We start from the raw sequence: 16,225 nt of genomic DNA, 5'->3' as shown, positions 1-16,225 counted from the left end.
AAAGTATTAAGACCAGTATAAATGCAGCACATCAGATGCAAATCCAGTGCTGTTAGTCTTCCTCTTTCCATGAGAGAAACCCCACTGACAATAATACATCAGACAAAGCCTTCGTCACTGTATTCATTTAGTCTGCAATTAAAAAAAAAAAAACCTGCATGAAAAAAGAATGACCACTGAAAGCAAAAAAATCATCTATTTGAAAACAGAGTTTATGGGTTATAGACTCACCCTCGCGCAGACTGTCTTCAAAGGGTCATAGAAACCAGAATACAGCAAAGTGAAACCAAAAAACAGGAGATATCAAAAAAAGAACAAAATAACCCCCTCCCAAACTGCACAAATAATAGTCTTTGTAGCAACTAATATATGCATACATAATAGTGCCCAGTACCCTACTCCCCACAGAATAAACAGTTCTACCCAGATGCTGCTCCTGTAATTAGGACAGTTGATTATGAGCACAACAAATACCTGACAAATGAACAGTTCAGTAATTTTTCATTTCTTTGCCCGCAAGAACAACCAATTTTAAATTACTGTTTTCACAACCCCTCAGTTCCCAAGATTAGACCGAAGCTGTCCCAGAGATCAGAAATCCTTAACATCCATCTGAATTATATACGCAGAGCCTATGCCCAGTGTTTTTGTGCACTTTATTGTCTTGCCTGCCCAAAAGTAAACCGGAGGACAAAGAGGAAATCATCATGAACATACCTGTCCATGCAATGATTCATTAATCAAAAGATACCTGGTGGGTCTGCCAGCCTTAACATTATTTTAATAAAGACATTGATACCTTTTCCAATAGCGTTAATTAATTTTTTGTCCTGAATATTCATGGCAGGCTTCTTATGGATATCGCCTGACTATATCAACGTGGAGTTCACATTCTTTTCTTAATACCAAGTTGTTATTTGGTTTTAATTTCAACAAGATTATTGCCAAGGCAAAATATACTTAAAGGTGTAATTTGACAATAGTTCAAGGATTCAAAACAAAACAGAGAAGCTGATCTGCAAATTCAAATCCCACTACACCAATATCTCAAAGTGAATTTTCATTCTTTGCTAAATATGAGAAAGTTTCTCTGAAGTCCTACTTTGACAGCATGCACTAGGATGCCTGATGACTTGCTCGCTCCAACCCCCTCTATAACTAAATTTATATAAAAGCCTCCTACTTTCTAAAACATCTCAGCTAGAAGGTCATAGACCTCCTATGTTCAGCATCATGATGTTGCTAAGATAATGTCTAAAGCACATGGTGGACTTATCAGTAAAGCTTACATACGGGACACACGGGCCAGAGGATGTCAGATTCTCAACAAAGATGATGTTTAAAAACAAACAAACAAAACCAAAACAAACAAAAAAGACCTCCAAACCTAACAGTTTCTAGTTAATTTATTCTCACATGCAAAAAAACCTTTAAATTTACAAAAAAGAAAAGAAAAAAAAAAGAAAAACAGCTTAAGCTATTCCCAGCACAAAATCTTCTACACTTATGCCTATGTGTCTCCAAAAACTTATGCTTAGGATATTCGGGAAGGTTGCTTGAATAACTACTTCTTCAGGAATTCTTTTTTAACTAAGTTTTCTTCCTCATGGCTCTCTTCCAAATCAGAACAAAGGTAGGTATGCAGCGGGTCTGCTCTCCAGCCTTTCCTAACACTCAGAACATTCTCAAAATTAAAGGAGACAGAAAGGAAAAAGCAGGAAATAAGATCAGGAGACAGAAAGAAGAAACAGATTTCAGAACTCCAGAAACAACAAGGTGTTTATCAACCCATTTGAAGAAAAAGGAAATAAATGAAGCGAAGAAGGAAAAAAAAATATATATATATAGTTAATCAAAAGAAGAGATGTAAACAAACTGATTAAATAACATATAAACATGCTGTAGGATTAATTTCACTGACACTTGTCAATTAACATATTCGATTGCTTTGTGATGGCTGATCAGCTCTTTTGCTGGTCACTACAAAAACTAATATTTGCTGAATATTCATCTGCGCATTTTTCTGCAATGATATGTTGCAACTACAGATAGTACACAACACAATGTGCTTTTCATTTTCTTTGGGAGCACAGATTTTCACCTTGATTAGTAAATTCAACTTGCTTATATTTTGAAGTTTTTTCTATTATCATGCCAACTCTTGCACCAACTGTCAAAACTTCCTGGAAACAATTTTCAAAATATTGATGCCAATTGCACAATGCTGGGAAAGAAATATCTGAAGATGAAAACTAGAATTTTTATATAATCTAGGTGAAAAATAGAATTTTTATATAATCTATACATAATATAAGCTTTGTTATAGAAAAGCACTGCAAATGCGGATAATGACAGGGAAGGAAGACAGCTATTAAATGCTTGGAGTCTTCCTTGGTCAGATTTATACTTGTAGCCTAAGTTTACTTAGAAGCAGACCAGCTCTAAAAATACACAAGAAAGGAACCCCAAAAGCATGAACACACAAAACAGAGAAATCAAGATATAAATCATCTCAGCAACTAAAACTCTTTCAACCCATTACCTCCTCTGCTGAACAACCATGAAAACCTACAAGATCAATCTTGTAAACTTTCTCACAGTCCTTTCAGACAGAGGTAGCATAATCCCCCTGCACCCAAATATGGGTCAGGGCAGGGTGGGAGGGGGGAGGAAGACCCTAAAAACAAATACATTCCAAGTTCAAAGTATAGAGAATGGAAATAAAGTTCTAAAATAGTTCTAAATATAGAGAATGGAAATAAACCCCAAATTTAACATTGCCCAGTTTGAATCAAACTACAGTCATCTAGCCTGCACATATATTCATGTCATACATTTCACTTAAATATAGTTCAGTGGAACAGTACTGTATAACTATGCAAAGAACTCACAAACCATACTGCAGACACCAATATGTAAGCCTAACCATTTCAGTTTACTGAAGAACCATAGTAAAATAATAATGTAGCAAGATTAGCTAAATTACTGAGACAAGAACACAAGATTTAGCATTTCTGGACTACAAAATTCACTGTTGGCCAAACACCTGCATAACAACATTACACTTTATATTTTACAAGTTAAGTTCTTTCTCCTGTAGAAAGCCCTCAAAATACATGGAAAGAGTACCCAAAATTCCTGGAAAAGAGTTTTAACAGGTTTGGATTGCTTCAACCATCTCCGTTAGGTCCTGTGCTGATCAGTATTACGCAGCCAAGGAATTTGGCATTTTGCAAGTAATGATATTCAGTACCTTAAAAGTAAGTTAAAAACAAAAAAAGCTCACCATTTTGAAACAGTCAGTCATCTGAGATTTTATTTCTCCACCCTAGTAGGATCTCTTTCCAAATGTCTCTGGTGCTCTAGTTTTCACTCAAAATGAAGTTAATAAATCTGAACTGTAAAAAACATGCTGTTCTACAGAATCATACCAGGAGGTCAAGAAGGCAGAGCTGACTTAGCATAGGTGGCAGCAGTGGCAAGCTGGACTACCCGCAGAAGGGAAAGTGCATGGGGGGGGGGGGGAAAATCACCCTGAAATGGGGACTTGCCAATGACAGTTCTATCTTTTACAAAGAGCCTGAATTGTGAATATTAAGAAAATATCTATTGATGTAGATAACCGTATTTTTATTCCCATAAGCATTTTCAAATAGAACCCCTAGTATGAGAAATATAGGTTTTCAGAGTAAAAGATCTCATGTTGACAATAATATTGTTATAGAGTTCAGCCTAATCCTCCAGGAGGGTATATGAAATCCAGATTACATTACACTGGGATAAAACAAAAAGATGCAAATTACTTTAAAAATGACTACATGGCTTGTTAGACAAGTGTTCCATGACTGCATAGTTTATTATTCTTAAAACACTGTATATGAATATAAATGTCACACCATAAACATTTGTAACATACCATTTCTATCTTCTTTTGCTCTCAGAAAACAGAATGTAAAAAACAAAGCCTATCCCTGAATTTATCTTTGACAGAAAAATACAACACAGAAGAATGACTAATGGCCACGCAGTGAGTCTCCTTACATGTCAAAACTTTTCTTATTATTGATGAATTGGAGCATGCTTTGGAACAGAATTTGCAAACCATGTATTATTCTGTCCAGCCCCTGATCAAGGTTTATACATTCTCTTTTCTGTGGTACTGCTGGCTACAGAAAATTTTGTTTCATAATACAGTTTCACTAGATAACAATATTCTGTTTTATCAGAAGTACCACTCTATCTTTGGGACTCATACTGCAAGTTTAGAAACTAAAACCAGAACTCTATAGGAATAAGAATAGACTGATCAAATCACTCCCATAAGATTGTCCAGTGATTTAAGTTAAAAAAAAAAAAAAGTATTTTAAATTCTTAAGTATCTTGTCATTAAAAGCATGAACTACCCCAGGAAATGTGCAGAGAGAAAAATTAAACCAGCTTGCTAAGTTATCTTCATTTAGTGATACAAGCATAAACTCAGAACACTTTCTTACTCTCAAAAAACTCTGCATCTAAGTGGGCACAAACTGAAATACAAGGAAGTAATTTAAACATAAGAAAATCTTTTTTTTTTTTTTTTTTTTTTTAAAACAGAGAGGATGGTCAAACACTGGAAAAGGTTGCCCAAGGATGTTGTGGTGTCTCCGTCTTTGGAGATATTCAAAACTCAACAGGACACAGTCCTGGGCACCCTGTTCTAGCTGACCCTGCTTTGAGCAGGGGTTTGGACTAGATGATTCCCAGAGGTTCCTTCCTACCTCAACCATTCTGTAATTCGGTTATTGTGATTCCTCTACTTCTGCCAAAAAAAGACAATAGAAAGGTTCAGGAAAAATAACAGATCATTCAGATAATACATCTCATCCTACAAATCTTTCTAAAAGTCATCATCACTACTTTATAGTTATCTCTATGGCTTACATGAAACATCTAAACACATTCACAATTCAGAAATTAATGTTTCTTTAAGCACAGTTCTGTATGAACATATATCTACTACAAGCAAACAACTGCAAAGGAAACACCATGGAAAACAGCATTAAATAAGCCAAGAAGAATTACTTCTTGTAACTACCCCATTTGTAAATGAAAATAACTGGCTGAAGTAGCGAGTCAGACTCTGCTATGGAAAACACTTTCTACTCAGATCAATTTCTCCCCAGAAGAGTCACAGGACTTGCTCTTAAATGATCATTCCTATGGCGTAAGATACCCTCCACTAGGAATCAGCTGGGGAAGTCTTCACCTTCACTGCCTGATACTAGTTAATAAGTTAACATAAGGGAACAGGCATAAAGATTTAAGATTATTCCTCCTGCCCAGACGAGTGTTTGACTGAACACATTAGCCTCATCTTTAAAGATTTTAAACTTGTATCAAACTGCTTGGGAAAGGGCCAAATGGTGCTGTCTCTCCTCATACAGAAAACAGGGAGTATCAAATGAAGTTCTCAGATAACAGGTTCAAAGCAGAAGAGAGAACTTACACAACACCTGAACTATGGTATTTGTCACCAGAAAAGATAGTAGATGCAAAACCCATACATGGACTCAAGAGATTAAAAAAATTAAGTATACCCACAGAAGGAAAGGCCATACAAAATATCATCCACACTCAGAGACAGGGAGAGCTTACCTAAGAAGTAACACTATACGCTTGCCTAGAAAAGAGCATAAGAATAGAGCATCTGCTATCAGTCGCTGCCCAGCTGGGGGAGGCAAGCAGGACTTGAAATGATGGTCCTGTCATACACCAGGATCGCAAGGTTTTAGATTTAGAGATAGAATAGCGGGCTAGCCCAGTACAGCGCTTCCTGTGAAGAATGGTCTATCAGATACGAAAAAACAGAAGGAAACTAAGATTACTGCTGCAGCACATCACTTTTCCTAAACAGCTGAAACAGCAATTTGAGATTGTGATACTATCCATAAAATATTTAGTTCTGTTACTGCCTGAGAAGATAATTTGCTTCCCCACCTTCCAGCCTTTTTAAATATCCACAGAAACCAAGGTGAACTAAAGAAATCTTTTCCATGTTTATTGTAATTACAACAGGATTGATCTTTTCATTCAACTAACAGGCTTCCAATGAAGTGCAAATAACCACTAATATAGAGTCTTAGATAGTATCATGTAATTCCAGGAAAAAAAGATGCAATATTTAGTTTTAAGTAGTCCACATATATATTAAGATATTAATCAGCTCCCCCCCGCCAAAAAAAATTTGTTGTCACCTCAAAATAGAGAATACTTTATTCCTCAAGTCACTATCAGTCATGCAGCTCTCTCCTCCAGAAAACAGTCATGCAGAGCATACTACTAAACATAGATCAATGATAAGGAGAATACTACTATGCACAGGTGGAAAAGAGCAGTAACAACCATGTATCCCACAACTTGTTAATCTAGGACACCTATCAACACAAGTGTTGATAAACAAGGGGTTTCTGAAAGCTATCAAGAAAGCCCTGCCACCTTCCCTCAACCTCAGTAACATAAGCAGAAATTGCAGCTAAACATAACTTGCAAGGCTGGGTACACGTAAACATACCCATCTCCTAGAACATTTAATCTTTCCAGTAACTATCATCATCATGAGTAGTACAAAAAAGCCACTGAATAAACCATAAAAAGTACTGATTATTTGCATATGGAGTCTCAATGACCTTACTTTCCTAAAAGACATCCATTATACTCTGAAATAGGTGAAAATATCTTTTTGTGTTTTTTTGCTCTTTGTGCATATTACAGTAGTTTAGCCTGGAAAAATAAGTAACTGTGGTGACGTTTGCTTCTAAAAAACAGGCTAGATAACAAGACTGTAAGCCCCCTTGAAATTATCCAGACTCACTCATTTGGTGAAGATACAGCTTCAAAAAGCTTCCAGTATCCCTAAAACACCACAGCCTTCATATTTGCAGTCTTTTATTTGGGAAAGAAAAAAAAAAAAAAAAAAACGTAGAGCCCACACTGAAGAGAAAGGTAGCTTAGGAAGCAAAACATTAAGCATTCACACAGTAGAGCAAACCTATCAACTATACAGAGTTTTTATGTACTTAGGATGGGAGGGAGAACAGCTACCCAGAACCTTGTTGAACTGTGAAATCAATAGCATTTTTGAAGATGAACAATTGGTAAGTGTAACCCTCTGCTATAATTCTGTTTGATCACACTAGGTCACACAAAGTCAAAATTATGTGATCACCACTGAATATTATTGACTTAGCTGAGAATATAAACATGGAACTATAGCTTCATGCATAGATCATCAAGCCACACTTTGAAGTACCATGAAGAAAGAATAAAAAAAAAAAACCCAAAAAACAAAACAAAACAAAAAACAAACAACACCAGGATCTCTCATTTTTCCTTCAAAAAGAATGAAGACCAAAGTGTCTGGTACCCAACATGCTCATAGATCACTGAAAAAATTTTCCGAGGAAAATATCAACATTCCTTAACATCACTGGACTCTAAACAAGTACCCCAAAACTTTCAGCCACAAAAAGCAAGAAATATATTACAGGTATCTGATACTTAACTCCCAGGTAGATATCAAATAAACAGCCCTCCCCGACACTGTCCCCCACTCCACCCCACACAAATTATAGTAAAGCCAACATGTGTCTTCTTTCACCCTGACACTGCATCCACAAAGCAGAAGAGACTGCTCTGTATCTTGATTCTATCTCACAATGAAAAACATTCAATGCTGAAACCAGACAGAGGCAGCCTGGATTAAACAGATGGCTCTCTACTTGGAACAGTTTCACTGTTAATAACATGATAATAGCACTCCTCCTGCAAGTCTTCTCATGCTGTCTGAACATACCCATAAAAAACACTGAAATACAGAAGCGGCTTTGCATCAGGATTTAAAAATGCACTAAAATCTGTTCCAGACTTCTGCCAGTATCATGCTATAAACCAGTATTTATTCTCACTCTATAAAAGCAACAGAAATGATCACGCCAGCATTTGTATTCTGTTATAAGGAAAGAGCATTATGGTAGTTTCTACAATTAAGGAATGATTTAAGTCTTTGTAAGTCACCGACTTAATGGTTAAAATTTACCAGTTTCTTTCCAAATAAAGGGGACTATATACTCAACCTTGAAGAGCACAACAAATAATTACTCAGATACTAATGCAATCAACACTTGATAGTTATATGCTCAGGGCAGGCAAAATGCCAGTGAGCTCCCCAGAAACAGGCACTCAATGGAACAAAGCAACAATCTCACCAGGGAAGTAGTCCCCAAAAACTGCTGCCAGAGCCCCAAGAAAATCCTGAGCTTTCACTTACCTTCCAGTGCAGTTCCAGGATTTCAGGATGTCTCCCCCCTTTCCCTATGGAAACAAACACCGGTGCCTTTTCAAGACCTACCCGCTGAAAAACAAAAGCTTTTTTCCTGACACCAGCCGGGCGCGTAGCAGCTCCCCTTTCCCCCACAGCGTCTCCCCCGGGTGAGGCGAGGGGCCCGGCGCTCTGCCCCGCTGCGGGCCAGGGCCGAGCGGCCCGGCAGTTACATAAGCGGCGTCCGCGGTGCTGCTCCCCGCCGCTAACCCAGGCAGCCCCGCGCCCCTCGGCGGCGCCCGCGGAGCAGGGACCAAGCCGGGTGCTCCCCGCTCCGGCAAGCGGCAGCGGCGAGGAGCCCGAGCCCGGGCCCGGCGGAGGCGCGGGGCGCTGACGTGTGCGGGGCGGTGGGGGGGCGGGGGAGACACCAACGACTCGTGCCCCCTGCACGCACCCTACGGGCTTCCGTCCCCACTCGCGCACCCAGCAACGGTCGGCCGGCAACAGCCGACCGGTGTGTATGTTGGGGGAGGGGGAAGGGAATCCTTGCCACCACCACCGCCGCCCCAGCCCAAGCCCAAGCCCAAGCCCAAGCCCAAGCCCAAGCCCAAGCCCAAGCCCAAGCCCCGCTCGCCACCCGACAGCTCCGGTACTGACTGCTATTGCCGCCACCGCCGCCCCCTCACCCTCTTCACCTCCGCTGCTACCTCCAGCCACTGCCAACCCCGCAGCTCAATAACGCACCCGCCCATTGGACCGCTCCCGCTCCCAACAAGCGCCGCGCTGATTGGCCGTTCCTCCTTCGTCCCCCTCCCCCGCTTCCACCGGGATCGGCGGTGCCGCTCCTGGTTCGCGACCCGTCTAGTCAAACCGCGGCGGCGCCGGGAGTGCCGCCGGCAGGGGAGGGCGACGGAGGGAGGCCTCGGCGCCTTCACCACGGCACTAGGAAGGAGCTCGAGGGGGCGGAACGGGAGCTGCCCGGAACCTTCGTGGCGCGCTGTGCTTTCCGCTGGAGCCGTTCCGCCCCGCGACTTCCGCTTCCGGGCGGCGGTTGTGTCCTGAAGGAGGGTCGCGGAGCGGGCAGGTAGCGGGTGCTCGGTGGGGGCGGTGGGCGGGCCCGGTGCTGGCAGGGTCCGGCCGGTGGTACTGTCCACCCGCCCGGGCGGGGGAGGGCCCTGCGCCGCCGCGGCCGCGGCTCCCCGCCACCCGGGGAGCCCCCGCGGCGCGGCGGTGCCGGTGGCGCCCTTTCGGCCCCGTCCTACCGGCCCCGCTTCGCAGCCCCGCAGAGGGGCGTTAATGGCTTGTTTCTGCTGGCGGCGAGTGCCCGCCCGGTGCTGTAGTGCAGCTTGCTGGCTGTGGGCGTTAAAGCGTGCCTACACGGGTGAAAACCGTTTCTTTTAGATACTGATAGGAGAGAGGCCTCGGGTTTTTTTACGGCAGGGTGGAGACTGGGGCTTGATTTTTTTTTTTTTTTTTTTTTTTTTTTTTTGGCTCTTTGGGTAATGACATACTGTGCTAGAGCTCTCGTTCAGGTTTCTTGCTCCAAGAAAATCCTCTTTCCTTGCCCCCGGGGCTTTCAAGAGTTGACTTCAGAGGCTGTGTTTGTAGCAACATTACATTCCAGTTAATTCTCTAAAAATTAGGAACGTTAAATCTGTTCTTTGCTACCAGATGTGTGTTAAAATGGGAAATTCTGGCTGAAAGAATTTTCAGGTGCTTTGTGGAAAATAAAGACTGTAAAGCCATCATTTTCTTCCAATCCTTTCTTATCTCACTGAAAATGCCTCTGTTCATCTTCCCATCCACCTTGATCACTTTTTTTAATATGGATCTTTATATTTTCTTAGTATTCTTACAAGTGTATCTAAATAAAACATGAATTTCCCAGCCTCAGGAAAGAACTAGTAAGGTGCATCGCCTTCCTTACTGATTATCCTATACCTTCTATTGCCATAATTGTGTTTGACTTAAGTGGCAGCAACTTACAAAGCAGCTGAGGAGCCAGCTCTTTAATATACACTTGTTTTTCCTCGGAGCTTGGTTATCATAGCTCTGCTTTTTTCAGTGAAGTAAGTGGTCAGATGGATTATGACTCTGGGGAAATTAGTATCTGTAGCTAGAATAAAGAAAAAATGTTCAATTAATCAAACCTTATGGGTTTGATTAATTATAAGTATCTTCTAATAAGTGTAATTTAAAAAGGTAATTTATCTAAATTAGAGATTTTTCAAACTGATCTCAGAGCTTTTTGATGTACTCTGAAGAGCTTGAAAATGATGGGCCCTGGTGCTGCTGAAGTGCATTTACAGACACTGAAAAAAATGTTTTTCCTAATATTATTTAATGTAAGAGAACTTATACAGCTGCTTCATGAATGTAATGTTAGTGGTGACTTACAAGGCAATAATACTTGAGTCTAAAATATGCCTGTTTAGATTATCAAATAGATTATTTCTACCCTGAAAATCAATTAAGCTGTCATTTAAATCAGGGCTTGGAAATGCTTTCAGTATGACATCATTAACCTAATTTGCTATGAACAAGTTATTATTATTCCTAGTTTACCCTAACGGCACATAAAGGTGTTTTGCACATTTTTATGTTTCTTTAAAACTCATACACAAACAAGAAAAATGTAGCTGATGTCTCTCATGTACTAGAACCAATGCACCTAAAACTTTTAAATTAAATGCCTTCTCTTTCACAGTCATTAATTAACCAGTCTCCCTCCTCCTTGAAAATCAGATTTTAGAAAGAAGGAAACGTAATACACTGTAAAGGTCAACAGACTTTTGCATTTCTAGATTCTGAAAAATGCACAGTGGCTAGAGTGTTGTCCAATTGTTCTAAGTCAACAACATAGTAACGCTAACGAAATTCTTATTCCAAGGTTTTAGCTGATCTCACCAGTTAATTTTTTTTTTGTTCAGTATTATAGGGCCTGTGATAGACTACTTTCACTAGCAGCGCTGAAGACTGAAGACTCGCTGTATTGAGTCACAAAACAGGTACCACTGCAGTAACAATAAATACTGACCTGTGTTACTCACTGTATTTAAAACTTTGTATGGGTAGCAAACTTCAGCATCTAAGATTTAAGTCAGTGATTTCTTGTTTATCTCAACAATGGACAATCGGGATGTCAGTGAAAAGTTAACATAATTCTGTGTATCTCACTTTGGTCTTCCCTATTTCCTCTAGGCTAAGATTAAAATAAGTCTAGACGGTTCCCAGGTTTATCAAATGGAACACTTAGCCATTTTAACTAGTGTGCTTAAGGTCTGCACCATTTTTTTCTTTAATATATTCCCTTTAATTAAATTAGGAATGTCTGCATTTGTATTTTCTTTTCTAAGTAGATCTGACCAAACTTTTATCACTAAAGAGATTGTGGCAAAAATATAAAAAGTCTATTTGCTATTATCATGCAAAAATCTTCTAAATGTTTAATAAGGTTGGTTTAAAAAGCTAATAGTTTTGCCTGTTTTTTAGTATTTGTCATATGTGCATCTTTATATCATAAATGTTTTTAATAAACTACTGTTGGATAAGGATTTTAATGTCTATCATAATGCCCTATTCTTTGATATTTACATCTGGATCTTCCCCGACTACATTTTTTTAAATTTGAAATTGAACTATGACCAGTTAGTGTATATTCAATTAAATTTTATTGAGTAATTCCAAATATTTAAAGAATTTGTGATAAACCATAGTACATCGATATTCTTTAAATGTGAAGCTAGAGCATTAGCTTTAGCATGTATTGATTTTGTATTCTAAGTAGTGAATTATAGTTATGAAGTCAGTCTGATATTTTTCAAGCCACAGGACTGTTTTTAAATTCTAAGTATTCAAGTAAGAATATTTTACTGGCTTAGTCTCAGGAAAAACTTGTAGTGCTGTTCCTTAACTGACATACTAAAAAAAAAAAAAAAAAAAAAAAAAGTCCAGTGTGGAATATTTAAGCCATACTTCAGAAGTGTTTATACAGTCTAATTTGTCTTCAAAATCAGTCATCTGTGAAAAGGATTACAAAGACACTACGATACCAAACTTGGATGAACTATTATCTTGGTGTCCTGAGATGTTTGCTTTTCTGTGTTTAAATTGTACATGGATTCTTCACGTTCCTGGGCAATGTTTGTATTATATTCAGCTGTATATTTTAAAGTCCATAGTGATGGTCTTTATTAGCAAAAAAAAATGCATTGTTCTATAAATAACATAATGGTGTTAATTCTTTTGCAATGATTATCTGTTAAGGCAGTCACGTTTTGGCACATGGTTATTGCTGATATTAAGCAAACCAAACATGTAGGACTTCAGACAAATTAGCTAATTGTTGTCAATGAGAAATAATTAATAGAGTCTAGCACAGTTTGCCTTATTGTGCTTAATCACCAACTTCTGAAATATAGCATGAAGCATCCTACCTCTTTGTTTTCTGTTCTAAGGTGCACAGGTCATACCGCAGAAGATGCTTCATGCACAATGTCACAGTTTTAGAATATTGCCTGTAACCTCCCTGTTCTTCCTGTATAGGATATTGGTCTTTGCAAGTGTGTGAAAATAAGCTGATACTCTCTGAGAAATAAAAATTCTTTATCTTTTCTTGTAGGTATGGGGCATGGAAATGAACATGGCCATGGCCATGGCCACGGCAAAATGGAACTCCCTGACTATAGGCAATGGAAGATCGAGGGTACACCGCTTGAACAAGTCCAGGAAAGGCTGGCTAGACGGGGTCTGAGGGATCCGTGGGCTCGGTAAGTGCATGAGCCTCAGAAACAATCTTGACAGTCTTGCAGCATCAGCCCAAACTTGCCACTGCAGAGGACTCTTTCTTTAGTAAAAATTGGGAAAATGCATCTAGAATATATTAGTTAGGTTTTTGTTTACTTTTTTTGTGTGGAAGTTACTACTGTTGCATTACCTTGACCAGCCTCTGCATTTTACAAGGCACCCATGTACTTTGTGATGTTTTGTGATAGATACCAATCAGGCGCAACAGCCAAGGCCTCATTCCCCAAAACACTTAAGTAATGTCAGGTCTTGCACATGAGAGTAAGCCTGTCTGTTTTCAGCAAAGAGATTGCATGCTCAGATCTTGCTGAAGTCAGTGGAACTTATACTGACATTCTGAGTAGGAATAGGAGTCTTCACATACAGTGGAGGCCTTTATTTGAAATGAAGAAATGTACTAGTATATGATGTGGAATTTGATTCAACTCTGCATTTCTTTTTGCTAAGCAGTGAATGTAACATGGAAAATAGGGTGAAGAAATAAGTCATGAAAGATTAGTTTTTTTATCTCTAAGTTGTCCTGTTCTACTGTGATTACCTCCTTTCTTCCCCAGAGCAACTCTGGACTATTTGGGCAGCTGTTAAAACAGGGCTTAACATACTTCCTCCCAGCATGAATTATGTAATACGTTGCTCAAGTACTCTTTAACCTTGGAGAATAAGAATATTAAATGTCTTGTGCTGTATAGTCCAGTCCTTCTGTAAGAGAAAAGCTGCACCAGCAGCTATTCTAGGAGCTTTCACAAAAAAAGGCTTCACCTGTTTGCTCTTACTTCAAATCACTACAAGAATAGAAAAATGTAATCTGTTTAAAAAGTTGTTGCTATGTTACATGCTATAACCTCTGGAGGGATTTGGGATTGAAAGCACTTTTTTTCCTTCCTTTGAAACAGTTTAAGGCTGTAAACATAGAGTAAAACATATGGTTTTAATGATGCTAAGAGTCATTTGAGGTATGAGCCCTTAGGATTATCAGCTACCACCAAACTTTCCTGGCACCTGTTTCGGGTATGTTGCCTCTCATTCTGTGGAACACAAGCAGCCTTAGACTGTTCCCCCCCCCCCCCCCCCACTTCAGATAAAATTAATTGCTTTCAGCAAGCATTAGGCTTACTCCCAGAAAAAAAATGGACACAATTTAATATCATAAATTAAGTGTAAATTAATCTATGACTTTTGGTGCATACACTTCCAAGTACAATGTTCAGAAAGTGCTGCAAAATAGCAAACTGGAAAAGAGCTCATGTACTGTTTGTTCCCCCTCCTAGATGAAAAATTAATCTTTCCCTAGTGAAAGAAGGGAATTGAGCCAATTTCATGAGAAGTTGAAATTAGGAACAAAGTGCAACTCTTAAAGCATGAGATAATTCCTCCTAAGCGTTTCCTAATGCAAATTTTATGTAAAGTAATATTTCAGTTCCATAGAAGGACAAGCTTTGAATACTAGTATCATGCCAATCTTCCTTTATAAAGGAGAACTTAAAGTATCAAGTTGTTTCAATAATCTGAAGTATGACCACATTATAAATATCTTGCACTAGAAATCTTGAAATAGTAACCCTCTTTAGAGCATCCTCCTTTAGTAATACATTAAGTACCTTCTAGCAGGGGATTAATTTTCCACCTTTGTAGCAAATGTACATTCATGTACATATTCCATACAGAATAAGCTGTATAAAAGATGTTGTATTTGGAAACCTAAGCCTTATCAACAAGTATCCTACACTAGCAGCCAGAAGATGCTCTTCCATGCTAACATGCCTTCATCTTGAGTCACAGAAACCATGTGCACAAGGGGATGGTCTGTGAAAATACTAATCAGAACTTGACCCCCAATGGTCCTGCTGAAATGATGGTTCTGATTTTATTGTTTCTCTGCAAATGTTTTTCCCTTTACTAAGCACTTTACATGTAAACACTTGCAGTCAGTTACAGCAGTGACTAACACTTCACTAATACAGTAGGTGTAGCACGGTGACATAAGGTAGTGTCAGCTTTGTAAATCTTTTTAGCTAAATGCCATCTTTTCCGCCTTTTAAAACCAGTTTTAGTAGGCTTTTTTGGCCCTACCTGACACTGTTAAGTAAGCTATTGTAAGCCAGAAAATGTCCGACACGGGGATGAGTTTTCCATGGATGGAAAAATTTTAATTTCAACTATGCTAGAGAATGTCTAGCATAATGGCTCACCTTTGTAGTTACCCTATTCCTTCCATGTACTCATGCGTTTTGTTTTTCTTTCAAATGCAGAGTAACAACAGAACAGTTACATAACAAATTTGGGATGGTGATTCTGTTACCAGAAGATGCTGTTTGCAAGTGTTGTGTGTAGTTAACGTGACATGCACATAAAGGGTTAGAGCTCAAATCATTTACCTGTGGGAACTCCTCTTACTTTAATGCTTGAACTGTAGAAATGTTACAGTCTCAAAGTATATCTGCTTGAAATCTCTCCAGCCTCTTCCTCCCTCCCCCCCCCCAAGTATTCCTGTTAATATTTAGTCACAGTGGCTCCACTGATCTTCTTTTATTCTTTGGTTGTCTTTCTCCTAGTAATGAAGCCTGGAGGTTTATGGGTGGCTTTGCAAAACCCGTCACCTTAACAGAAGTCCTTACTAAGGGATTCAAGTGGGGATTTGCAGCTTTTGTCATAGCTCTTGGCATTGAATATGTAATGTTTCCTCCAAAGAAGAATGGAGGTCATCACTGAAGACCAAGTATGAGAACTTAATTGTTTCTAAACTAAAATGTACAATAGCTTGCTGCTCATTCTATACCTATAATATACATATTAAAGTCTGTCTATCACAGGCAAAAGCATGTTTCTTTGACTTTATCATGTCTGTGGAAGAATTAAAAAGCTTACCCAGAGTGATTCCTAAATCCAAACCTGACTTCAGACTAGAGAAAAAAAACAAGATATATGTATGCTATTAGGGTTTGCTGTACCTCTTTAAGCTACAGAAAAGTCTCAACAGTGCTCTTTCAAGCACTGCAATATGTTGAATCAGATTGTAAGCATGGTGTTTTTTTTTTAAAAAAGTACTGTATTAATTACAGTTTTAATAACAGTAAGTTATTTGTTGGTAAGTGGCAATGAACTGTTTGGCATTTCTTAAAAGTA

The 16,225-nt window shown here is 39.1% G+C and overlaps 2 protein-coding genes across 3 annotated transcripts in view; one reads left to right on the top strand and one right to left on the bottom strand.

Annotated features, from left to right (window-relative positions):
• Window positions 1-8,688, bottom strand: part of ORC2 (origin recognition complex subunit 2) — an 86,498-nt gene extending 77,810 nt beyond the window's left edge. The window contains exon 1 of the mRNA XM_067298873.1: window positions 8,306-8,688. The gene's annotated coding sequence lies outside the window, so the exon portion shown is untranslated. The remainder of the gene's footprint in view (window positions 1-8,305) is intronic.
• Window positions 8,689-9,147: 459 nt separating this feature from the next.
• NDUFB3 (NADH:ubiquinone oxidoreductase subunit B3) lies at window positions 9,148-15,906 on the top strand. 2 transcript variants are annotated; one of them, XM_067298868.1, is made up of 4 exons: window positions 9,148-9,376; window positions 11,227-11,304; window positions 12,918-13,065; window positions 15,655-15,906. In XM_067298868.1, the coding sequence occupies exons 3-4, from the start codon at window positions 12,920-12,922 to the stop codon at window positions 15,809-15,811; spliced, it is 303 nt and encodes a 100-aa protein (XP_067154969.1). In that variant the 5' UTR covers window positions 9,148-9,376; window positions 11,227-11,304; window positions 12,918-12,919; the 3' UTR covers window positions 15,812-15,906. The 2 variants fall into 2 exon arrangements, with proteins under 2 accessions (XP_067154969.1, XP_067154968.1); XM_067298867.1 differs by having other exon boundaries at window positions 9,148-9,380.
• The last annotated feature ends 319 nt before the right edge of the window (window positions 15,907-16,225 follow it).

This window comes from Apteryx mantelli, chromosome 6 (genome assembly GCF_036417845.1).
Source record: "Apteryx mantelli isolate bAptMan1 chromosome 6, bAptMan1.hap1, whole genome shotgun sequence".
Taxonomy (NCBI): domain Eukaryota; kingdom Metazoa; phylum Chordata; class Aves; order Apterygiformes; family Apterygidae; genus Apteryx; species Apteryx mantelli.
Note: the sequence above shows the minus strand (reverse complement) of the source record. Positions and strands in the feature narration are given on the sequence as shown.

Coding starts and splice junctions, on each gene's coding strand:
- NDUFB3 (XM_067298868.1), top strand. CDS start 12,920: ATGGGGCATGGAAATGAACATGGCCATGGCCATGGCCACGGCAAAATG. Junction 13,066..15,654: donor CTGAGGGATCCGTGGGCTCG/GTAAGTGCATGA, acceptor TCTTTCTCCTAG/TAATGAAGCCTGGAGGTTTA.